This window comes from Epinephelus moara, chromosome 23, assembly GCF_006386435.1.
Source record: "Epinephelus moara isolate mb chromosome 23, YSFRI_EMoa_1.0, whole genome shotgun sequence".
NCBI classification, from domain to species: domain Eukaryota; kingdom Metazoa; phylum Chordata; class Actinopteri; order Perciformes; family Serranidae; genus Epinephelus; species Epinephelus moara.
The window spans coordinates 32,809,113-32,826,726 of record NC_065528.1 but is presented as its reverse complement, the minus strand read 5'-3'; the positions used below and the strand labels follow the sequence as shown (position 1 = coordinate 32,826,726).

The 17,614-nt window shown below is 43.4% G+C and overlaps 1 protein-coding gene across 2 annotated transcripts; it reads right to left on the bottom strand.

The window, feature by feature from the left end:
- Positions 1-5,110: 5,110 nt before the first annotated feature.
- LOC126384705 (proline and serine-rich protein 2) lies at positions 5,111-17,012 on the bottom strand. 2 transcript variants are annotated; one of them, XM_050035924.1, is made up of 4 exons: positions 16,886-17,012; positions 15,132-15,320; positions 9,813-10,116; positions 5,111-9,677 (listed from the first exon to the last, which is right to left on the bottom strand). In XM_050035924.1, exons 2-4 carry the CDS (start codon positions 15,228-15,230, stop codon positions 8,182-8,184), a joined length of 1,899 nt encoding a protein of 632 aa, XP_049891881.1. In that variant the 5' UTR covers positions 15,231-15,320; positions 16,886-17,012; the 3' UTR covers positions 5,111-8,181. The 2 variants fall into 2 exon arrangements, with proteins under 2 accessions (XP_049891881.1, XP_049891882.1); XM_050035925.1 differs by having other exon boundaries at positions 15,132-15,408; positions 16,886-17,010.
- Positions 17,013-17,614: the final 602 nt, after the last annotated feature.

Genomic DNA, 17,614 nt, shown 5'->3' with positions numbered 1-17,614 from the left:
TCTCCCCTTGGATCTCTGCAAGTGATGTGAGGACTCTAAAACTTCACCTGAGCCTCCCTCGGCATATGGGTGAGTAGATAATGGCTGAATTTGCATTTTTGGGTGCACTATCCCTTTAAGCTCAAAAGTTGTCTCACAGCTCAAATGTCTTGGAGTGTAACGATAAAGACATAACCAATGAGTGCAAAACAACATGATAACTGTTGAGCTTTAGTGAAGCTGATAGACAGATTTGTTATGTTTGGACAGAGCTGTTTGTACCTGTCTCCAGTCTTTATGCTAAGCTAAGCTAACAGCTGCTGGCTGTAGCTTCATATTTATCGTACAGACGTGAACGTGGTCGATCGTCTCATCGCTCTGTGAAACTGAAACCAGTCAGTGGGACATGAGTGACACATTCAGAAGCGACACAACAACCAGAACACGAGTGTGAACCCACCCGACACTCGTCCACCCTGAGACCTGAGACCTGATCACTGACGGACACCTGGGTGTACAGACTCCTCATCTCCTCCACCTTCTCTCCCGCTAGATGTTTTGTTTCCTCCTCCAGAGTCAGGAGCATCTGAAGAGTTAGTTTAACAATAACCAGCTTGCTTTGATTTGTGAAGTGTTACCGTGAATAACCGTGTGCCTGAAGGTCTTCCTTTATGACGACTACATTATTTTAGATGGATCAATATTCTCTGTGTTCTGCTGCATGGCTCTTTTCTGCTCCACATCTTTAGTCGTTGTAGTAAAGCGTCCTGCGGTGGCTCCGCCTTAGTTTGTTTGTCTGTTGTTGTTTTCCTGCAGAGTAATAACCATCTGTGTGTGTCGGCTCTGACAGACAGAAGAAGTATCACAATAAAAGTATGAAGATGATCGCTGTGTGCCAGCTCTGTAAATGAGGTCGTTTGCGTGTTTTGAGAGGGCGCGCCTGTTTGTCGAGGTCTAATTACAAGGCAGTGAACATAAGTATGTCCTCATTTCCTGCCCTCGCTCCTCTAAACACTGCATGTGTGCAACAGTGCTCGAGTATGGCCGGACTGACCTGTTCGGGGGCCCAAGGGCCGAGATCTGCTGGTGACCCCCACAACCCACCCACCACCCTCTGTACATCAGGTAACTGTCAGGTATTTTCCAGCTCTCAGGTGTCTGTCTGTCTGTCTGTCTGTCTGACAGGTTTTTTCTGGCTGTAATTTTTCCTCCTGTTCAGACTGAACATTAAAACATTTCTTCATAGTCACACCTTCAGCAGAACAGAAGACACAGATTACAGAAAAGTTATTTCTATGTTTATTTGAGGTCAGTTTTGTTGGACAGAATTTTCCTGTTTCTCTGTGGAAACAGGATGAATTATTACATCAATTAAAACCTGTCACAGTTCATATGAACATCTGAGACTGGACAACAGAGTGGACCTGTCCTTTAACTCAGTGGTCTTCAAAGTTTTTAGGCAGAGGACAAGGCCAGCCGTCAGGGAATATGGGCGGGGTCAGGTCAAATCAATCCTCCAATGAATGATCAGAGAAAAGTAAAATCAAACACTGACTGAAGGAATTACTGCAAGGTATTATTACACCGTAAGATCAAAAAATATGATTGAAAAAATAATACTTTAATCAAATATTGGTCGTAGTGTTCAGACTGTATGGTTGTTAACTCTCAGTTTATTTAATTGCAGGACAGTTCAGGGACCACAGTGTGCAGGAATCATTTTGAAAAATGGCAATGCTCCTTTTTCTCTCGCCAAAATTTAGCCTAATTTTGGAGCATTATTTGACCCCTTTCTGACAAGATAGTTGGTACCAATGGCCGGAGCGCACCATTTTACAACACCTGCGGGGGGGTGGGAGCATCAGATGGCACACTGAAATGTGTTTTAATGATAAAATACATCATGTAAAAACATATAACTGCCTCTCTGGGCACTGCACTCACGTGTGTGTGTTTGCGCGCAAGACCAGCAAAAGCACGTGAACACACATGAACGCAGTGCCCATGTCTCACGGTCTGAGCAGGCAGAGCTACAGGCTACAATGAGGCTAAAAACAGAGTTCAAATGAGGTTTTTCCAAACAACTTTTTATGTCGGGGCTTCAGGACACTTGGATCACTATGGACGAGCAGTATGGAGATATTTTGTGGTTTCAATTATGTGTTTTTGGACGTTTGAATCTGGGGCGCCGTCAGCCTCCATTAGGTGGAGTTGTGTTGCTACCTCCTCTCCCCTTGGATCTCTGCAAGTGATGTGAGGACTCTAAAACTTCACCTGAGCCTCCCTCGGCATATGGGTGAGTAGATAATGGCTGAATTTACATTTTTGGGTGCACTATCCCTTTAAGTCAGTAAGTAAACTGTTGTGCTTGATCCCATTTAAGGGTCAACCACAGACCTTCTCATGGCGTTCAACTTCCAGGTCAAAGCCTGAGGCGGAAACTGTGGAGCATGCTCAGAGCGCCTCGGCCAGTTTGGGTCTCATTGACTGTATACATGCAGGAGTCACATGATCTGGGTGTGTTAGTCCCACTGTGACAAATTCACCCTATGACATCATGAATCACGAGCTCTTCAGGTTTATTAATACTTTCAGACAGTCTTGGACCAAAGGAACAACATGTATGAGTTTTATATTTTGGGTGTAGCTCCCCTTTAAATTCAGTCTGAATCTGGATCAGTAGGAACACGTTAACGCAGGTTTAACACATCGTGACTGAACCTCAGCAGGTGAAATTAGAGTCCATGCAGCCTGACCACATTGTGTATTAAAACAATTCCACCCTGCAGTCGTTGGCAGGTCTCCACACACGAGTGATTCAGAAATTACTTCTATTGACTTTAATACCAGTCACCGTACCCGAAGATCAAACATCATCACACAGATAATGTGTGTGGATCACATTGATACCAGCTGTGACATGAAGCCCTGATTAAACAGAACTTAATAAGCAGAATATAAACTAAAATAATGAATGAGTTCAAATTAGATTTTGAGATACGTTATTGATCCATCAGGAGAAACAAAGTTAAAGCTGAACGTCAGTCGTCCTCAGACACACACACACACACACACACTCTGTCTCAGTGCAGCAGTCATGAAGCAGCCTCTGTGTTGAAGGCTTATGTAACCGTCTGCCGTCCACACAGTTTGCTTCTGTGTCGCTGGCGTTCAACACACAAGAGCTCCAATGTGAAAATATGGGGAAGGTCAGAAAAATAAAAGTTTCTAAAACCTTGTTAGACCACGAAAACGCTGAGCTGAGGAATATTAAAGCTCCAGTGTGTCGGATTTAGACCAGGTATAATGTAAGAAAAGTAATAATATCATCAGTGTGTTTTCTTTAGTGTTTAATCAGCTGTAAATAAGAATGATTGTGTTTATGTTACCTCAGAATGAGACGTTTATATCTACACACAGAGCAGGTCCTCGTCTACAGAGATCACAATGTTTCTACAGTAGCCTTTCAGTCCAGTCCCTCTGGAGCCAGCAGTAAGCCTTCAGACATGGTACCTAGACCCTGGGTGTGTTCAGACAGTCCTCTTAAATGTGGGCGGGGTTGTTGTCACTCACTGCTCCGTCCAGCACTCGCTGTATTTCCTCATCAGCGGTGACACAGATGGAAGTCTGCACCTGGTTTATCGTCCACAGAACGAGGCTGCACGCCCACATTTTCACAACAAAATAGAACAGGCTGCAGTGAGAGTCTCTCTCCATGGGATATTTAAAAATAGCAGCTTTGTGCATTTAGTCCTTCTCAGGCAAGCTCAGGGGTTTAGTGTTGCTGTAGCCCACAGGAAGTGAGGATTAGAATATATGACCTTCACATAATCCGCTCCAAATTAATCTATATTTTTAAAGTCATTACTAAAAGTGTGTGTCATATAAAAACTAAAGTGATGGTCAAAGTTGTCACAGTGAAATTTAAGGTGTGCTGATGGATTCACGTCATCAACTCATGCATTGAGTAACATTACAAGTTAACGTTCCACCTTAAAAGTTGCCGGCAGTCGGCCCAGTGAATGAAGTTATTTTTTTCTCTTTCATTTTATAGTTGTAGTTTACTGATGTATGAACAGAGGTTACATAAAACCAGAGTGAGCGTCCTCTACTGACCAATCAGACTGCAGGGTTTCTAGCTCCACCTTTTAGTACCAGATCTGTGTGCTAGGTACCCCAACAGAGGGGGGACCAAACATGGGGACGCTAAGGAACGCTTCTGTTGGTACCATCCACAACTTTTGGATAAATATTAAGTAAATATGATCAAAGCAAATTATGTTGGTTGAACTAAACTAACTGAGTTTGTCAGATTATAAAAGACTCGTAGGATTTACTCAATAATGTCAGAGCTGGACTTAAAACAACGTGCAGACGTGTGCAAATTGTTACCTTAAATTTTATATGTTGAACCAATCACACCATTTTGCTCACGCTAAAAAATAGTCGACTGGTTCAACTTTAAAAAATTAAGGTAACAGTTTGCATGTATCTTTTTAAGTTGTTCCAACTCTGGCATTAGTTAGTGAGGCGTGAGTGCAGTACAACCAACATGATGTGCTTTGACCTTAAAAAAACAACTTGATATTTATCCAAAACTTGTGTTGATATTTAGTGGTCAAACTAATATATTCAAGATATTCTTACTTATTTATTTTAATCCCATTCTACTTGAAAATGTTTTGACCAACTTTTTAAAACATGTTAATGAAACAAACATGTTTTTTTTATGCTGTAAAACCTCTTTATCATAAGTGATATCCACTGACCTCATGAATCATTGTTTAGAGGGTTCAAGGGTTTAAATACTTGTGAAAGGCGTCTGAAAGCAGGACAAGAAAAGTGATGTCGCTCTAGGTTTCAAAGGGTTAATTAAAAGAATTGATTGTGCAACAAAATGTTTCCTGTCAGTGTTTCAAAGCCACGTAAAGTAAACTGATCTTCATGTGTAAAATCAGTGTAACGCTCCTTCAGGTTCGTCACTGACACGCCTCCTCATCACCTTTTAAACTTCCTGTAAGTTTCCACTCAGGTGAAATATTCCACAGACGTGGCCAATCATTGATCAGCACCTGCTGGTTCTTTACATTCCAGAGTTTGTCAAAGAAAAACACAATCAGAGAAGTTATTGTTATTATTCTGTTTAATGATTGACGACAGAAACTCAACATCAGGTATATGTCAGCAGAGTATGTACAGCTTCTAACGTGGACATTTAAAGAGTCAGAACGTTAAACAGGCTGTCGAACCGTAGCAGCAACTCTCCCTCTGATCTTCCCATTCACCACACAGGCATGCACGTCTTAAATCCCTGTTCTGTGCACAAAGGTTCCCTCAGAACGAAGGACAGGATGTAGTTATATATACTGTACGTATGCACCATCAGATACTTCAAAATGACTGTAGCTGAACTACAGAGGAACCGGAGTCTGTAAACACGTCACACATGAATCCTCACGCAGGAGAGGAACTGTGTGACACTAAATATACTTCAAAAGTTACTGTAGCTGAACTACAGCGGAACCGGAGTCTGGATAAAACTCACACACACACACACACACACACACACACACACACACACATACACACACACACACACACACACACACACACACACACACACACACACATGCTAACGCTGATACAACAGTTGAATAACACACAGGAAGTTATCGCCAACAGCTCGACAGGAACAAAAACACACAGTAATCCAGGATGTATTTCTGGACTCTGTGGTTTTAGTGCTTGTGTTTTGTACAATGCCATGTGCTCGCCCATCCCTAAAGAGCCGTGTGGAAGTGTTCCCTCTGCGTAGTAAAAAAGTAAAAGTCCTGCCCACAGAGCCATTCCACAGTCTGTGGTTTGGTGTGGGAGGTTAGAGTAAAAATATCCTGCAGCTCAGCTCACATTTACATTTTTCTACATTTCTCTTTTTCACTGTAACGTCTGCAGCTTTGTTACTGCAGCACGACGCTGCATGGAGACGAGTCCCTCTCTAATAGGGACCTGCTCTTTACAACAAACTAAAGTCATTTCAGAAGGAACAAAATTGCACTCGAGAAAAGTGCCTTCAACTTTGTTCTTGACCCAAAGTGCTGACAGAAAACACACACACACACACCGCTGACAAAAAAAATGCCCAAAGTCGGTAAACAAACCAGTGAAACAAAAAAAAAAGGCTCCCGAATAACTTCACAGCCTGTGTATGAACATTAATCCACTCTGCTGATAGAAGGAAGTGACACCGTACAACAAATATTCTAACTTACGCTGATACAGAGACAAACATTAGGAGGTCTTTACAAAGTGTTTGCAAACATTTTTTTAAAGATTTAAACAATTTAGGGCTCAAACAGCTGTGATTTTAAATATTTAAATTACTCTTGTGCATAATTAGCTGCTCATAAGCTGTAAATTGTAAGTTGCAGGTTGTAAGTACCTTCTTACAGCTAAAAACACACTTTCTTTCTTTTTTTTTAGCAGGGCTGGATAAATATGTTTAGGGGCCGAGGGGCAAAACTGAGATGCTGGCCCCCACTGACCCCCTGGCTTCACATGGACACATACTGCATTGCATATTTAATTTCCTATAATAACTATTTTGGACGACTAACCCCGAGTTCGTGGTGTGTCAGTTTAATTTGTGGCAATTTAAGCACAAATTTATTTAAAAACTAAAATAATTATGGTAATAATAATAATGACGGTAATAAAAGCCCCAAAATTTGCCAAAAATTAAGGAGCCGAGTTTATAACCAAACAAATATGCATCTTATGGAATTACCACAAACTAGCTGCCACACGGGGCTGTTGGGCCCTGGAGAGTCGAGGCGCAGGGACAGTTTGGCGCTTTGACAGAAAAACTAAATATAAAATTTTAGTAAAAATCTATAAAATCTTAAATCTGGGCCGCGTCTCCGAAGAACATCTTAGGGCTCATTTATACTCACTTTACGTACGAAAATGGATCTGTCTGTTTCAAATGTAAACGTCCCCATGCGTCGTTTATGTTGACATAGATACAGCCAACAGATGGCATTGAAAAAAGTTTCGCACAACAATAAATAAAGTGACACGGTGACCTAATTATATAACTTTTAACGGATGCAGCGTTGTAAACGGCATTGGTGTTTTACACCATTAACTACATCACAGTGTGTGGACAGAGAATTGTTTTTACTATATTACTGATTCTTTCCGTTCTGCCTTTTTGTAAATGTCTTAGCTGTCTCCTACGGTCGCCTCTCGCTTGAACTACGCCAAACTGCCTCCACGATCTCCAGTGATTCTGCTCCGTTTCATCCGTATCCGTAAGCTGAAGTTACTGAACTATCTGTGCAGGCTGTCATACGTTTTCATACGAAAGCTAATGCACCAGATTCGTTCATATTCAACTTAAAGATGAGCCGGCATTTGTGCAAAACCTATATATTTAGGACCACTGTGATGACAGGAGGAAAGGTCATTTTAAGGTACGTCCAGACCATGTTTCTTTTCCTAACCGTAACCACTGTAACTTTATTTTTATTACCTACGTATACGTTAAGGATGTAACGACCTTGCTGGGACACAAATTCGTAGGATATCATACCAACTGTTGTTTGAGAATTTGTTGATGTTTAAGGAGTTTTTAAAGACTAGTCTTCAGTAGGAACCAGTGGGGTCGGGGCTGAGTCTTTTTTGGATTTGCTAACAATAACAAAAATATAAAACATCTCTAACCTTTGTCTTAAATATGTTTTAAGGAAACGGAGCCCAGATTTATAAATATGGCTTTTCACAATCAGCCTCATTTGTTGCAAACAAAGGTGAAACCAAAAGTTATTTGATTCCTGTGAGAACAGGATGCTTCTCTTTACAGTTTGTTCCAGAGTATCTTGTGCAGAGGTATACGATGTCTCACATCAGAGGCAACATGAAACAGTTGATTTGTCAAGACTTCTGTCATTGACACAGTGTTGAGTGTGCAGCAGCTGCACCGTGTCACACTTGTCTGTCAGTATATTTATGGCCAGGAAGTGAGAACTGGCTGTGCAGGTCCATCGTAGATTCTGGCTCCATTCCCATGTTAAATGTCTCTCTAACCACACCTTTCTCTCAGACACACATGGGGAAACTTCTGACATTCCACCTCGACCAGCAGGTACACACCAGAGATTCAGGCTCGACGGGTGGAGACTGAAGAATTCATTCCAGAGTTCATCAAGACTCTTTCAGGAGCCCCAGTTTCCTTAGCGCATCCCTACGTGATTCGTCCGTCGCGCCCCGTCCAGAAAACTGCACGGTGATGCCTTGTGGACGAAACATGGAGGCGGGTCTCCGCTTAAGTTCGGGGGATAAGGCTCGCAGTGCTGGTTTCTGGGTAGCGCCGTGGTAGGAGTGCCGAGGAGGTCTTGGGGCCGGGGTCGGAGCTGGAGCTTTGAAACTCCTGGCAGGGCTGTCTGAGGGGCGATTTAACCCAGCGGAAGGGTTAAATGTTCGGCTCTTTCCTCCATAACTGTTAAGCTCAGGGGGTGGCGGCTCTGATTTGGCGGGCAAGGTTTGACTTTTGTCAATATGGGAGCTAAGGATGTCGGGAAGGTGGCTCCTGGCAATGGGTACAGGAGCAGGGGTCATGACCTTTGATTTTCCTCCATAGGGGTTGAACTCGCTGGGGTTAGCCAGCACAGGTGGGAGGGTTTTGGGTTCAGGGCTTGTTGGAGAGGTTGGAGGTTCGCTCCTGGAGGAAACCGAAGGGTTGATCACGATAGATTTCCCTCCATAGCTGTTAGACTCCAGCGAGGTGATCTCAGGCGGAGGAGAGAAAGATCGCTTGGTTTCCAAAGGAGGCGGATAGAAACTGCTTTGTGTGACTGCTGGAGGCGAAGGGCTCGGATGCTGGTTTCTATCTTCATACTTCCTGAAGGAATCTGTCTGCAGAATCTCTGGTTTTCTGTCAACGTGAATCTGACTCTGATGTGGTGTCGGGACATTAACTTCTGGCACTTTGGTGCTGGTTTCTGTTGGTGGGGGAACACTGGCCTCTAGAGGTTTGGCACTGGTTTCTGGATCTGTGGGAGGATCCGGCAAGGTGCTGTCAGGGACAGTGAGGAGTGACATACCCCCAGACATGGCTCGGTTTCTGGTCAGGCCCAGCTTAGACAGGGCCTCCATCCTGGATTTGTCTGGTGACGGGTCCTTGAAGGAAATGCTGCGAGTGGGAATATTTCGAGGCTTGTCCTCCACAGCTGGCTGGAAATTTTCCTGCACCAGAGGGTGTGATGTTCCTGTAAGGTTTGCTAGCATCTGTGCCCGTCTCTCCTCAATGTTCACATTAGGTAGTGACTGGTTCTGGTGCTCCTTGCCGCCCAGGATCACGCTGATGTTAGCAGGAAAGCGGGTAGGCTTAGCAGACGTAGGAGGACCCTGTTTAGCGTGAGGGTCGTTGAAGCTCAGTGGCTTGTCGGAGTCCAGGCTGCAACGGCGGAGCAATGCGGAGGGATGGAGGGTAGACGTTCCACCTGCCTGGTTCTCTGCTATCTGCTGTGCAATCAGGACGGGGGTGGGGATACAGCCTGGAGGGTGGTAGGGGGAGTGGCTGTCTGTTGGCCCAAAGTTTGGTAGGGGAGCATTGTACTCTGAAGGCAAGTTGTCCACTGGATCACGCCTTGGCTTCATGTCGAAGTGGCTTTCAGGATTCTGCACCATACTCTGAAAATCTAAGAGAAACAAATTGCAAATTGTAAATCTGGGAAAGACTAAAAGCTTCAATCTCTTCCAGGACTTCATAATCTGAAGTATTTCCAGAATCCTGACTATGCCCCTGCATTCAAGAACAAATCGCTGTACCCTACCTGGACTGGTGGGACTGAAGATCGGCTCTTTGGTCTGCACCAAGTCCGGTTCTGGGCGGACCAGGTATATAATATCCTGGTCTTTGGGACTGGGAGGTCTGGCAAGCGGAGAGGACATGATGGGACTCGAGGTCGGGGGTCCATCGACTGTTTCAACAGGTGGGCTGCTGGTCACTGGGGGCCTCATCTGCCTGGGCCTCCGGTCGTTCTCCTCCAGACTGTCCTCCAATGAGTCGATGGTCTTCTCGAAGAACTGAATGCACTCCTGCTCCTCCTGGCTCAGAAACTGCAGCGCTTCATCTTCCTGTCGAGGTAAAGGGACACAGGACATTAGTTTACACGGTGGGATTTAATTTTTTTTTTTTCTTCTTCTTACTTTTTTACTGTCTTGCTTTCGTCAAGGTCTGAGGTTGTTTTCAGTTCCTTAATGTACAGGTCATCGATCAGTCATGTTACTTATGAATCATTGTAGATAAGACTGAGGCTAAAGCTAACTTCTGGACAGAGCTGTTTATGTTAGCCTACGTTACATTAGCCTACACTACGGCCCTGTTTAATAACTACGGTAATTTAGTCACAGTGAAGTGGAGCTACAGTCCCAGCTGGACGAGGACATCTAACTGGCCTACTGTCCTTGTCCCAGTATACAAGCACGGGAGGGGAATCCATTTATTGAGCCAAGTATGTGCGACTCCTCTACGATAGGTGGAGATATGCCCCCTTTCAGCTTGTTAGTATTGGACCTTTTTCCTGTTGACCTATTACGTCACAGACCAAACAATGGACAAACAAGTTAGCTACGGTTAGCTAGCAGCTAACTGCTACCATGGTGGACAACTTTACAGCTCTGTACATTTGGTCCGTCCAAAAAGTCACGGCTCTGGATGTAGATTTCTCCATGTTGTTACCGGCTTCTTCTTCTCTTACACATTTAATGCTATTGGACTTCCGGGTCAAAGCCCGGGGCGGAAACTGTGGAGCATGCTCAGAGCGCCTCGGCCAGTTTGGGTCTGATTGACTGTATACATGCAGGAGTCACATGATCTGGGTGTGTTAGTCCCACTGTGACACATTCACTGCAGGACCATTTCACTCACACTGACATGTTTACAGATTTATATAAATCTGTTTTCTCTGTCGTCATGGAAACAGACTGATGATCAGACACTACTCTGTTAAAGACAGGTAGCTGAATGTACTGTGTGAATAAGGCAGCAGCAGATTCCTCCTGACTTTTCTCGTCATCACTGAACGCCGTGTTGAAACCATCTGCTGTGACTCTCATACAGTAGTCATGTGTACAGACTGAACACAGGCCTGTTTGTTCCTGCGTCCCAACCCTCCAAACTTCTTTCCCACCCTAAATTTAGCTCACTCGCCCCTCTCCTCCCCCCATCTGTGCTTCACCTCCACAGCTACCTGTCCAGCTCCACACAGTGCTGCCTCTGAATACAACACAATGGATGATCCAGTGACCACGCTCAGTGACTATTGATTTCTCTGCTTCCCTTTGAGGGTTTTCTTTCAGTCCTGATAAAGATCGACTCCAGTCATTTAAGCCAAACCACATGGCTGCAGGGAGCAGATAATCTCCTGTAACAATGTGTAATCAACTGAGCACTTAAGTTATTTAGAGCCGCAAAGAAAAGTTCCACATTCTGGCCTTTTCTGTATCTTCCTACCTCCTCCGTTACTCCATCACTCATTAGGAATAAAGAAAAGCTCCAGAGAAGCTTCTTTAAATGAGCTGTGATTTAAGATTATGTTGTCAACTCTACAGACAACGTTACTTCTTGTAAGTTGGCAGCTACAGATACAAGATTTGTCCTGACAGCTGTAAATACATCAAGCAGCCAAAATATCAGTGGGACTACTACTGAACACGTAGCAGCCATCCAAAGGTGGCCCTGGTCACACAGGAAGTGTTTCAGCAGCTGGAGGCGCCTCTTTATAATAGTTTTTAATGAGAATGAAGCTTTTTGCTCGCTGTTCTTGTGCTGCTATGCGCCTTGTGTTTCTGCGCTCTGGGCGCCTGGCGGTATTGCCAGAGCGCTCTGAACTCCTCGAGTTGAAAAAACTTCAACTCATGGCGGAAAGACGCCCCACGTCATCTCCATTTTTTCGTCATCTTTTTTCCCATTGTCCGACGGGATGGATTGAGGTCTGGGCCTTCTGACACATGCTGATAGTGCAGCATCACAAGCTTTGAGCTTGGTTACCATGGAAACGGGAGTATTTCACCACGGTAAAATCTCTTTCAATGCACTAAATGCCTTAACATTTTTTCTCAACCTTTTTAGGGATTCTGTGCAACACCCTTAAGTAAGTCCCTCAGCTAAAGAAAAATTGAGTCTTAACTGTCATACTTAAGGAGAAAACTTGAGGTGGTTTGTGCACATGGCTCAAGAATCTTCCGGTAGTCTTTGCTGGTTGCCTAGCAACCCCATGACGTGACAACAACATGGCCCCCAGCATCTTTAGATGTTAATATTTGGTTGGATTCAGATTGTTGAGTTGGCGGACTGAAATTCAATATCAGGACAACGATTAATGCGATTTGACGTCAGTTTGACGTAGAACTCTGACGACAAGTGACGTTGAGATTCTGTTGGTGTTGAGTTATTGAGTTATGAAAATTCAATGTCTTCCAAATGTGCAAATGTCATCTTGACCCTGAGTCATCCTAAAATCTGGCTGTAAACGTCCATGATGGAGGAGAAGCTCCTGGACCAACTGGTGGTACTCCCCATGATCCAGCCTCTTTTTTAGGGTCTCATGTACCCACACAGATCTCTGTTTATCTGCTGACAGCCTCTCACCCTCAACCAGAGCTACAGACAGTACCCTCTGCCTCAACATGGCAGCAACTACACACTGATTACTGCAGGATAAACAAACAGTAGATTGATTACACAGGGAAGTTAGGGTGAGGAGGTGATGGGGTGGTTGCCTGGCAACAATAAAAAGGTGCAGCAAGTGTTTTTTTATGAGCGGCATTCAATTTTTTTTAAAAAGGGCAGTGCGGTGCAGCGTGTCTCGTGTTTTACAACCTGCAAAAATACTTTCTGTGTAAACCGACTATTCAGAAACATTTTGTGAAGGCAAAGATGAAATCACGTACAGTATTATCTCTGACACAGCAGAGACTTTGACAGTAAAGGGTTTTGATCTCAGACTGTGTTTTACTACAATTACTTGAAGCCACCGGAGCGAAGGAAGCTGCTTATTTGGTCTATTTCAAGGTGATGACCTTCAGCCTTCAGCTGGCGGTTGACATGACAAACAGGGCTTGTTGCTGACATCAGTGTTACAAGGTTATACCCGAGAGCCTTGTTTTTGCTTTCCACGTAGAGACACACACACACACACACAAAGACACCTGCAGCAACACCCAACTGAAACCAATCAGAGATAAACACGGCCGCGCTGGTTTCAGCTGCTCAATGATGCCTATTGTGGCAAAGCAGCTCAGGACCTAGAAAACTGCAGCTCGACCGGTTTGGTTGTGTTGTGCGTTGATAATGAATGTCATCCCCAAGGCATGCGAAGGGATTAAGTTGTTAGGCAGGTGTAATTTCTCAGCGTCTGTCATGACTGGGTGCTTTGTGTCAACAGAGCACGGAGCCTCCGTCAGGGTGAAGTGCAGCGGGAATAATCAGCTGTTCATCTGATACGCTCGGTTTGTTTACTGTGTTTAAAGAGACAATAGAAGAAGACAGCTCAGTGCTCCAGTTCACAGGACGACAGGGTGTGATTACACAAACCTGCGTCCACAGTGATGGACCTTAAATCAGCCTCATGTGCTCTACTTATTATCATCTGAAGACACTTGTAGGAATAGTTCAGTGTTCTGGGGAATATGATCATTTGTTTATGAGCTGAAGGTCACATGAAAAGACTGATCCCACTCTCATAGCTTTACGTTACATATGAAGCTGCAGCCAGTTAGCTTAGCTTAGCATAAAGACTGGAAACAGATGGAAACAGCTAGCCTAGCTCTGTCTAAAGGAAACTAAATCCACGTATTTTGTTTGTTTAATACGTATAAAAACCAAAATGTAGAAGCTTGTTGTGGTTTTTTCGGGGGGTTACATGCCAGGGGCTGGCTGCACAAAACACCTTAAATTAAGGTTTTACTTAAAGTCCAGGTTAGGGCTTTCTTAAAGTAAAATCTGTCGCACAAAACACAACGTCTCCTTCAGGTTTCCTTAAAAGCTTCACTTAAGTATTCAAAGTTTTCTCCTTATCTTAGTCTCATACTTGAGAAATCCCTTAGAGTTAGTTAAACCGTTGCACAAAAGACTTTCAGTGTCACAAGCTTTAAGCTTGGTTACCATGGAAACGGTTGTAGTTTTCCACGATAAAATCTCTTTCAGTGCACTAACATATTTCTCAACCTTCTAAGGGATTCTGTGCAACACCCTTAAGTAAGTCCCTCAGCTAAGGAAAAATTGAGCCTCAAGTGTCATACTTAAGGAGAAAATTTAAGGTGTTTCATGCAATTGGCTCCAGAATCTTCTAGTAGTCTTTGCTGGTTGCCTAGCAACCCCATGGTGACAACAAGATGGCTCCCAGCATCTTTGGACCTTTATATTTGGTTGAATTCCGGTTGTGAAGTCGGTGGACGAAAATTCAACATCAGAACAACGACTGATGCCAACTTCAGTTTGACGTAGAACTCTGACGACAAGTGACGCTGAGATTTTGTTGGTTTTAAGTTGAGTTACTGAGTTACAAAAATTCAGTGTCTTCCAAACGTGCAAACGTCATCTTGACCACGTAGAATACAGGCATTTAGTCGTACGGCGAAGAACAAAACCCAACGTCTGCAAAATGTCACAATGTTAACGTCAACATAACGTAAAATTTTAACGTCTTTAGACATTTAAAATGTCGTCAACTCGATTTTCATTCCAACTAAAGTTGAACATCTGTCTGATGTAAGAGTCCAACGTCTTTCTGACGTCACTTTGACGTCCGGTGCAGGGAAGTGTTTCTAGTCTTTAAGCTAAGCTAAGCTAAGCTAACGGCCTCAGACTGCAGCCTCATATCAAACAGACAGCTGAGATGACCTGGACTGATTTTCATTTTACTGAATCCAGAACACATTCAGCCTACATGCAGGTTTAATGTCATTTTGACATGGTCGGTTTATTATTATTTTATTTCATGTCATTTTATTCTTTGTTTTTCAGATTGAATCAGGTCGTAGCGGCGCTCAAAGGATGTAAAGTACAAAGATCTCAGCAGATGGAAAATATTTATCCTGCGACATGATGTTAAGTCTGAGACAAATGTCAGTGGTTTTCAGATACTCACTCCCGGCCTGGAGCTTCGACCTGCGCCCCCATTGACCCTGTATTGGTGCTGAGGGTTGGCGTGCAGACGGAGGTCCATGGTGCGAGGGTCAGAGGTCATCAGGACATCTCACGGACTTCCTGTGCAGCAAACTAGAATCACATCATGTCTCGCTGCAAATAATCATCTGATCTTCTTTTCAACCAGAGTCTGGAGACACAGAGGAGAGACGACACGTCAAGACCACGTCAGCTGAGAGTCAATCGGTCAGTCAAGATCAGAGCGTAACGACAGGAAGCTGTGTGATGTCATAACCACCAAAAGATGAAGTATTCATATCATTTACATGAGTTAAAGTACAACACTGTGAAAATACTCCATAACAACCTGCATTAAAAATCCAACTGCAGTATAAAGTAGTCATGATGTCCTCTGCAGCTGCTGCGGTGGAGCTCGTCTGAACTAATTTAAATACAGTGAGCGGTTCCCAACCTGAGGGTCAGGCCCCTCCACGGGGTCACCAGATAAATCTGAGGGGTCGTCACATGATTCATTATTTTGAAATAAGGTGGAGTTTTACCTGTTTTGGGGTCAAACAGTTATTAAAATGAGAAGTTTAGAGGAAACGTCTCTGTGGTAGAAACCCTGAAACTCAACGAGATGCTCAACTCCACTTTTTATTTTATCAGCTCTTCAAGTGTAAAATCTGTAACGAGATATCTGTAAGATAAAAGTAGTAAAAGACGTGGTGGAGTATAAAGTAACCTAAAATGGAAACACCTACAAATACCTGAACATGAGTAAATGTACTCAGTTACTTTCCGCCCCTGCTGTAAAGTCTGAGACACACCTGAAGGACCAGTTCACCTGGAACAGGAAGCAGTTAAACTGGCTCCCGGAGCCGAAACCAGTTAACGTTTTTCAGCCGACACATTCCTCCGTGATGCTGCTCCGATAAAAAAAATTCAGAGGAATAAAAAAGTTCCTCGTTAAAGTTTGAAGTGATGTGAACGTGACACTTAAACTGCAACAGTGACATCACATCCTGTTTGTTAGGAAACGTGTTGATTTTAATTTGAATTCATCAGGTCTGATTTATTGACACACATGTTTGAACGCTGCATATTCACAGTCAGATGCGTGAGGTGGTTATTATTTGTTTAACTGAACGTTTTTATACCTTATTATAGTTTATGTAGAGTGAACGTATATTTAATATTTCATAACATATTTTATTAGAGATTGCTGCTGGATATTCTCCCAAGACATGATGGAGATGGAGAGTCATATAAAGCACGCAGCATTGTTTTTAATTACATGTGAGTTTTTCTTTGAACACAGATTTCTAAGGTGGCGATTTAAATTATTCTCCCTGACAGATAGTTGGAGGGCCCCTCACCTTCCAGGGGCCCCAGTGTGGCACTTTTTATATTTACACTCCTGTTTACAGCAGTGTGGAACATGTGACATAATATTTAAGAATGCACCACATATTTCTACTTTAATATACTGAAAGAAAACCCACTGTGAGCTCTGAACATTCTTCTCACAAATACGAACAGTCCATCCACATATCCAGCTGCTTGTACTGCATTGTGTGTATCAATATTTAGGCCTATATCTGTTCACATGACATGTGACATGAATATATCACAGCTGACCGTCACAGAAATAATAAAGTGACTTGTCCATAATTTAAAGTAGAAACCATCATATTCACTTCACACCTGAGACAAATGTGAGTAAATGTAAAGTATATTTAGTCAGAGACTCACCGAGCAGCTCCTCACATCAGTCATCACACACTCGGACCGTCAGTTTTTATCTTTGAAAGCTCTGTAGCGAATAATTTCTCCTCTCCAGAAGAGTCCCGCTGCTGCTGCTCCGCGTGCGTAACGACTCCACGGCGGCGCATTACGCACCACTTAAAACCGCGAGGAGGCTCCGCCCACAGCCGGCAGGAGGGCGTGTGTGTGTGTGTGTGTGTGTGTGTGTGTGTGTGTGTGTTTTCATTCAGGTGTGTTGCAGGTGGTGACAGTGACACAGTGGAAAGTTTCACTGGGATGCGTTCAGGAGCAGTGGGACATTTAGATAGATAGATAGATAGATAGATAGATAGATAGATAGATATCTTTTAATCCTGAGGGAAATTAAGGACTACATTACTTCGCTACATTTATTTAATAACTAAAGTTACTTTAGGAATTTAGATTATTGATACCAAATAAAGTCCACCCACAAATGGTGGTGTTTTATTGTGGTTTGAGCCACAGGTGTAGATTTAGTGAGTCAGTGATTCTGCTGCTGGATGAGAGAATTTACTGTTGATACATGAAGTCTATTTTTCTGATGATACTTCTGTACCTAAATCCAGAAGTTTCACTGATGACAGAATATTTATACTGTGAGGTTTTCATCCTTTAATACAGGATGTGAATATTCTTTCCACCTCTGTCTACATCACCAGAAAACAGTTTAATCAGGAAGACAACATAACTTTATTC

Coding starts and splice junctions, on each gene's coding strand:
- LOC126384705 (XM_050035924.1), bottom strand. CDS start 15,230: ATGACCTCTGACCCTCGCACCATGGACCTCCGTCTGCACGCCAACCCT. Junction 10,117..15,131: donor GTCGAAGCTCCAGGCCGGGA/GTGAGTATCTGA, acceptor TTACCTCGACAG/GAAGATGAAGCGCTGCAGTT. Junction 9,678..9,812: donor CTTCAGTCCCACCAGTCCAG/GTAGGGTACAGC, acceptor TGTTTCTCTTAG/ATTTTCAGAGTATGGTGCAG.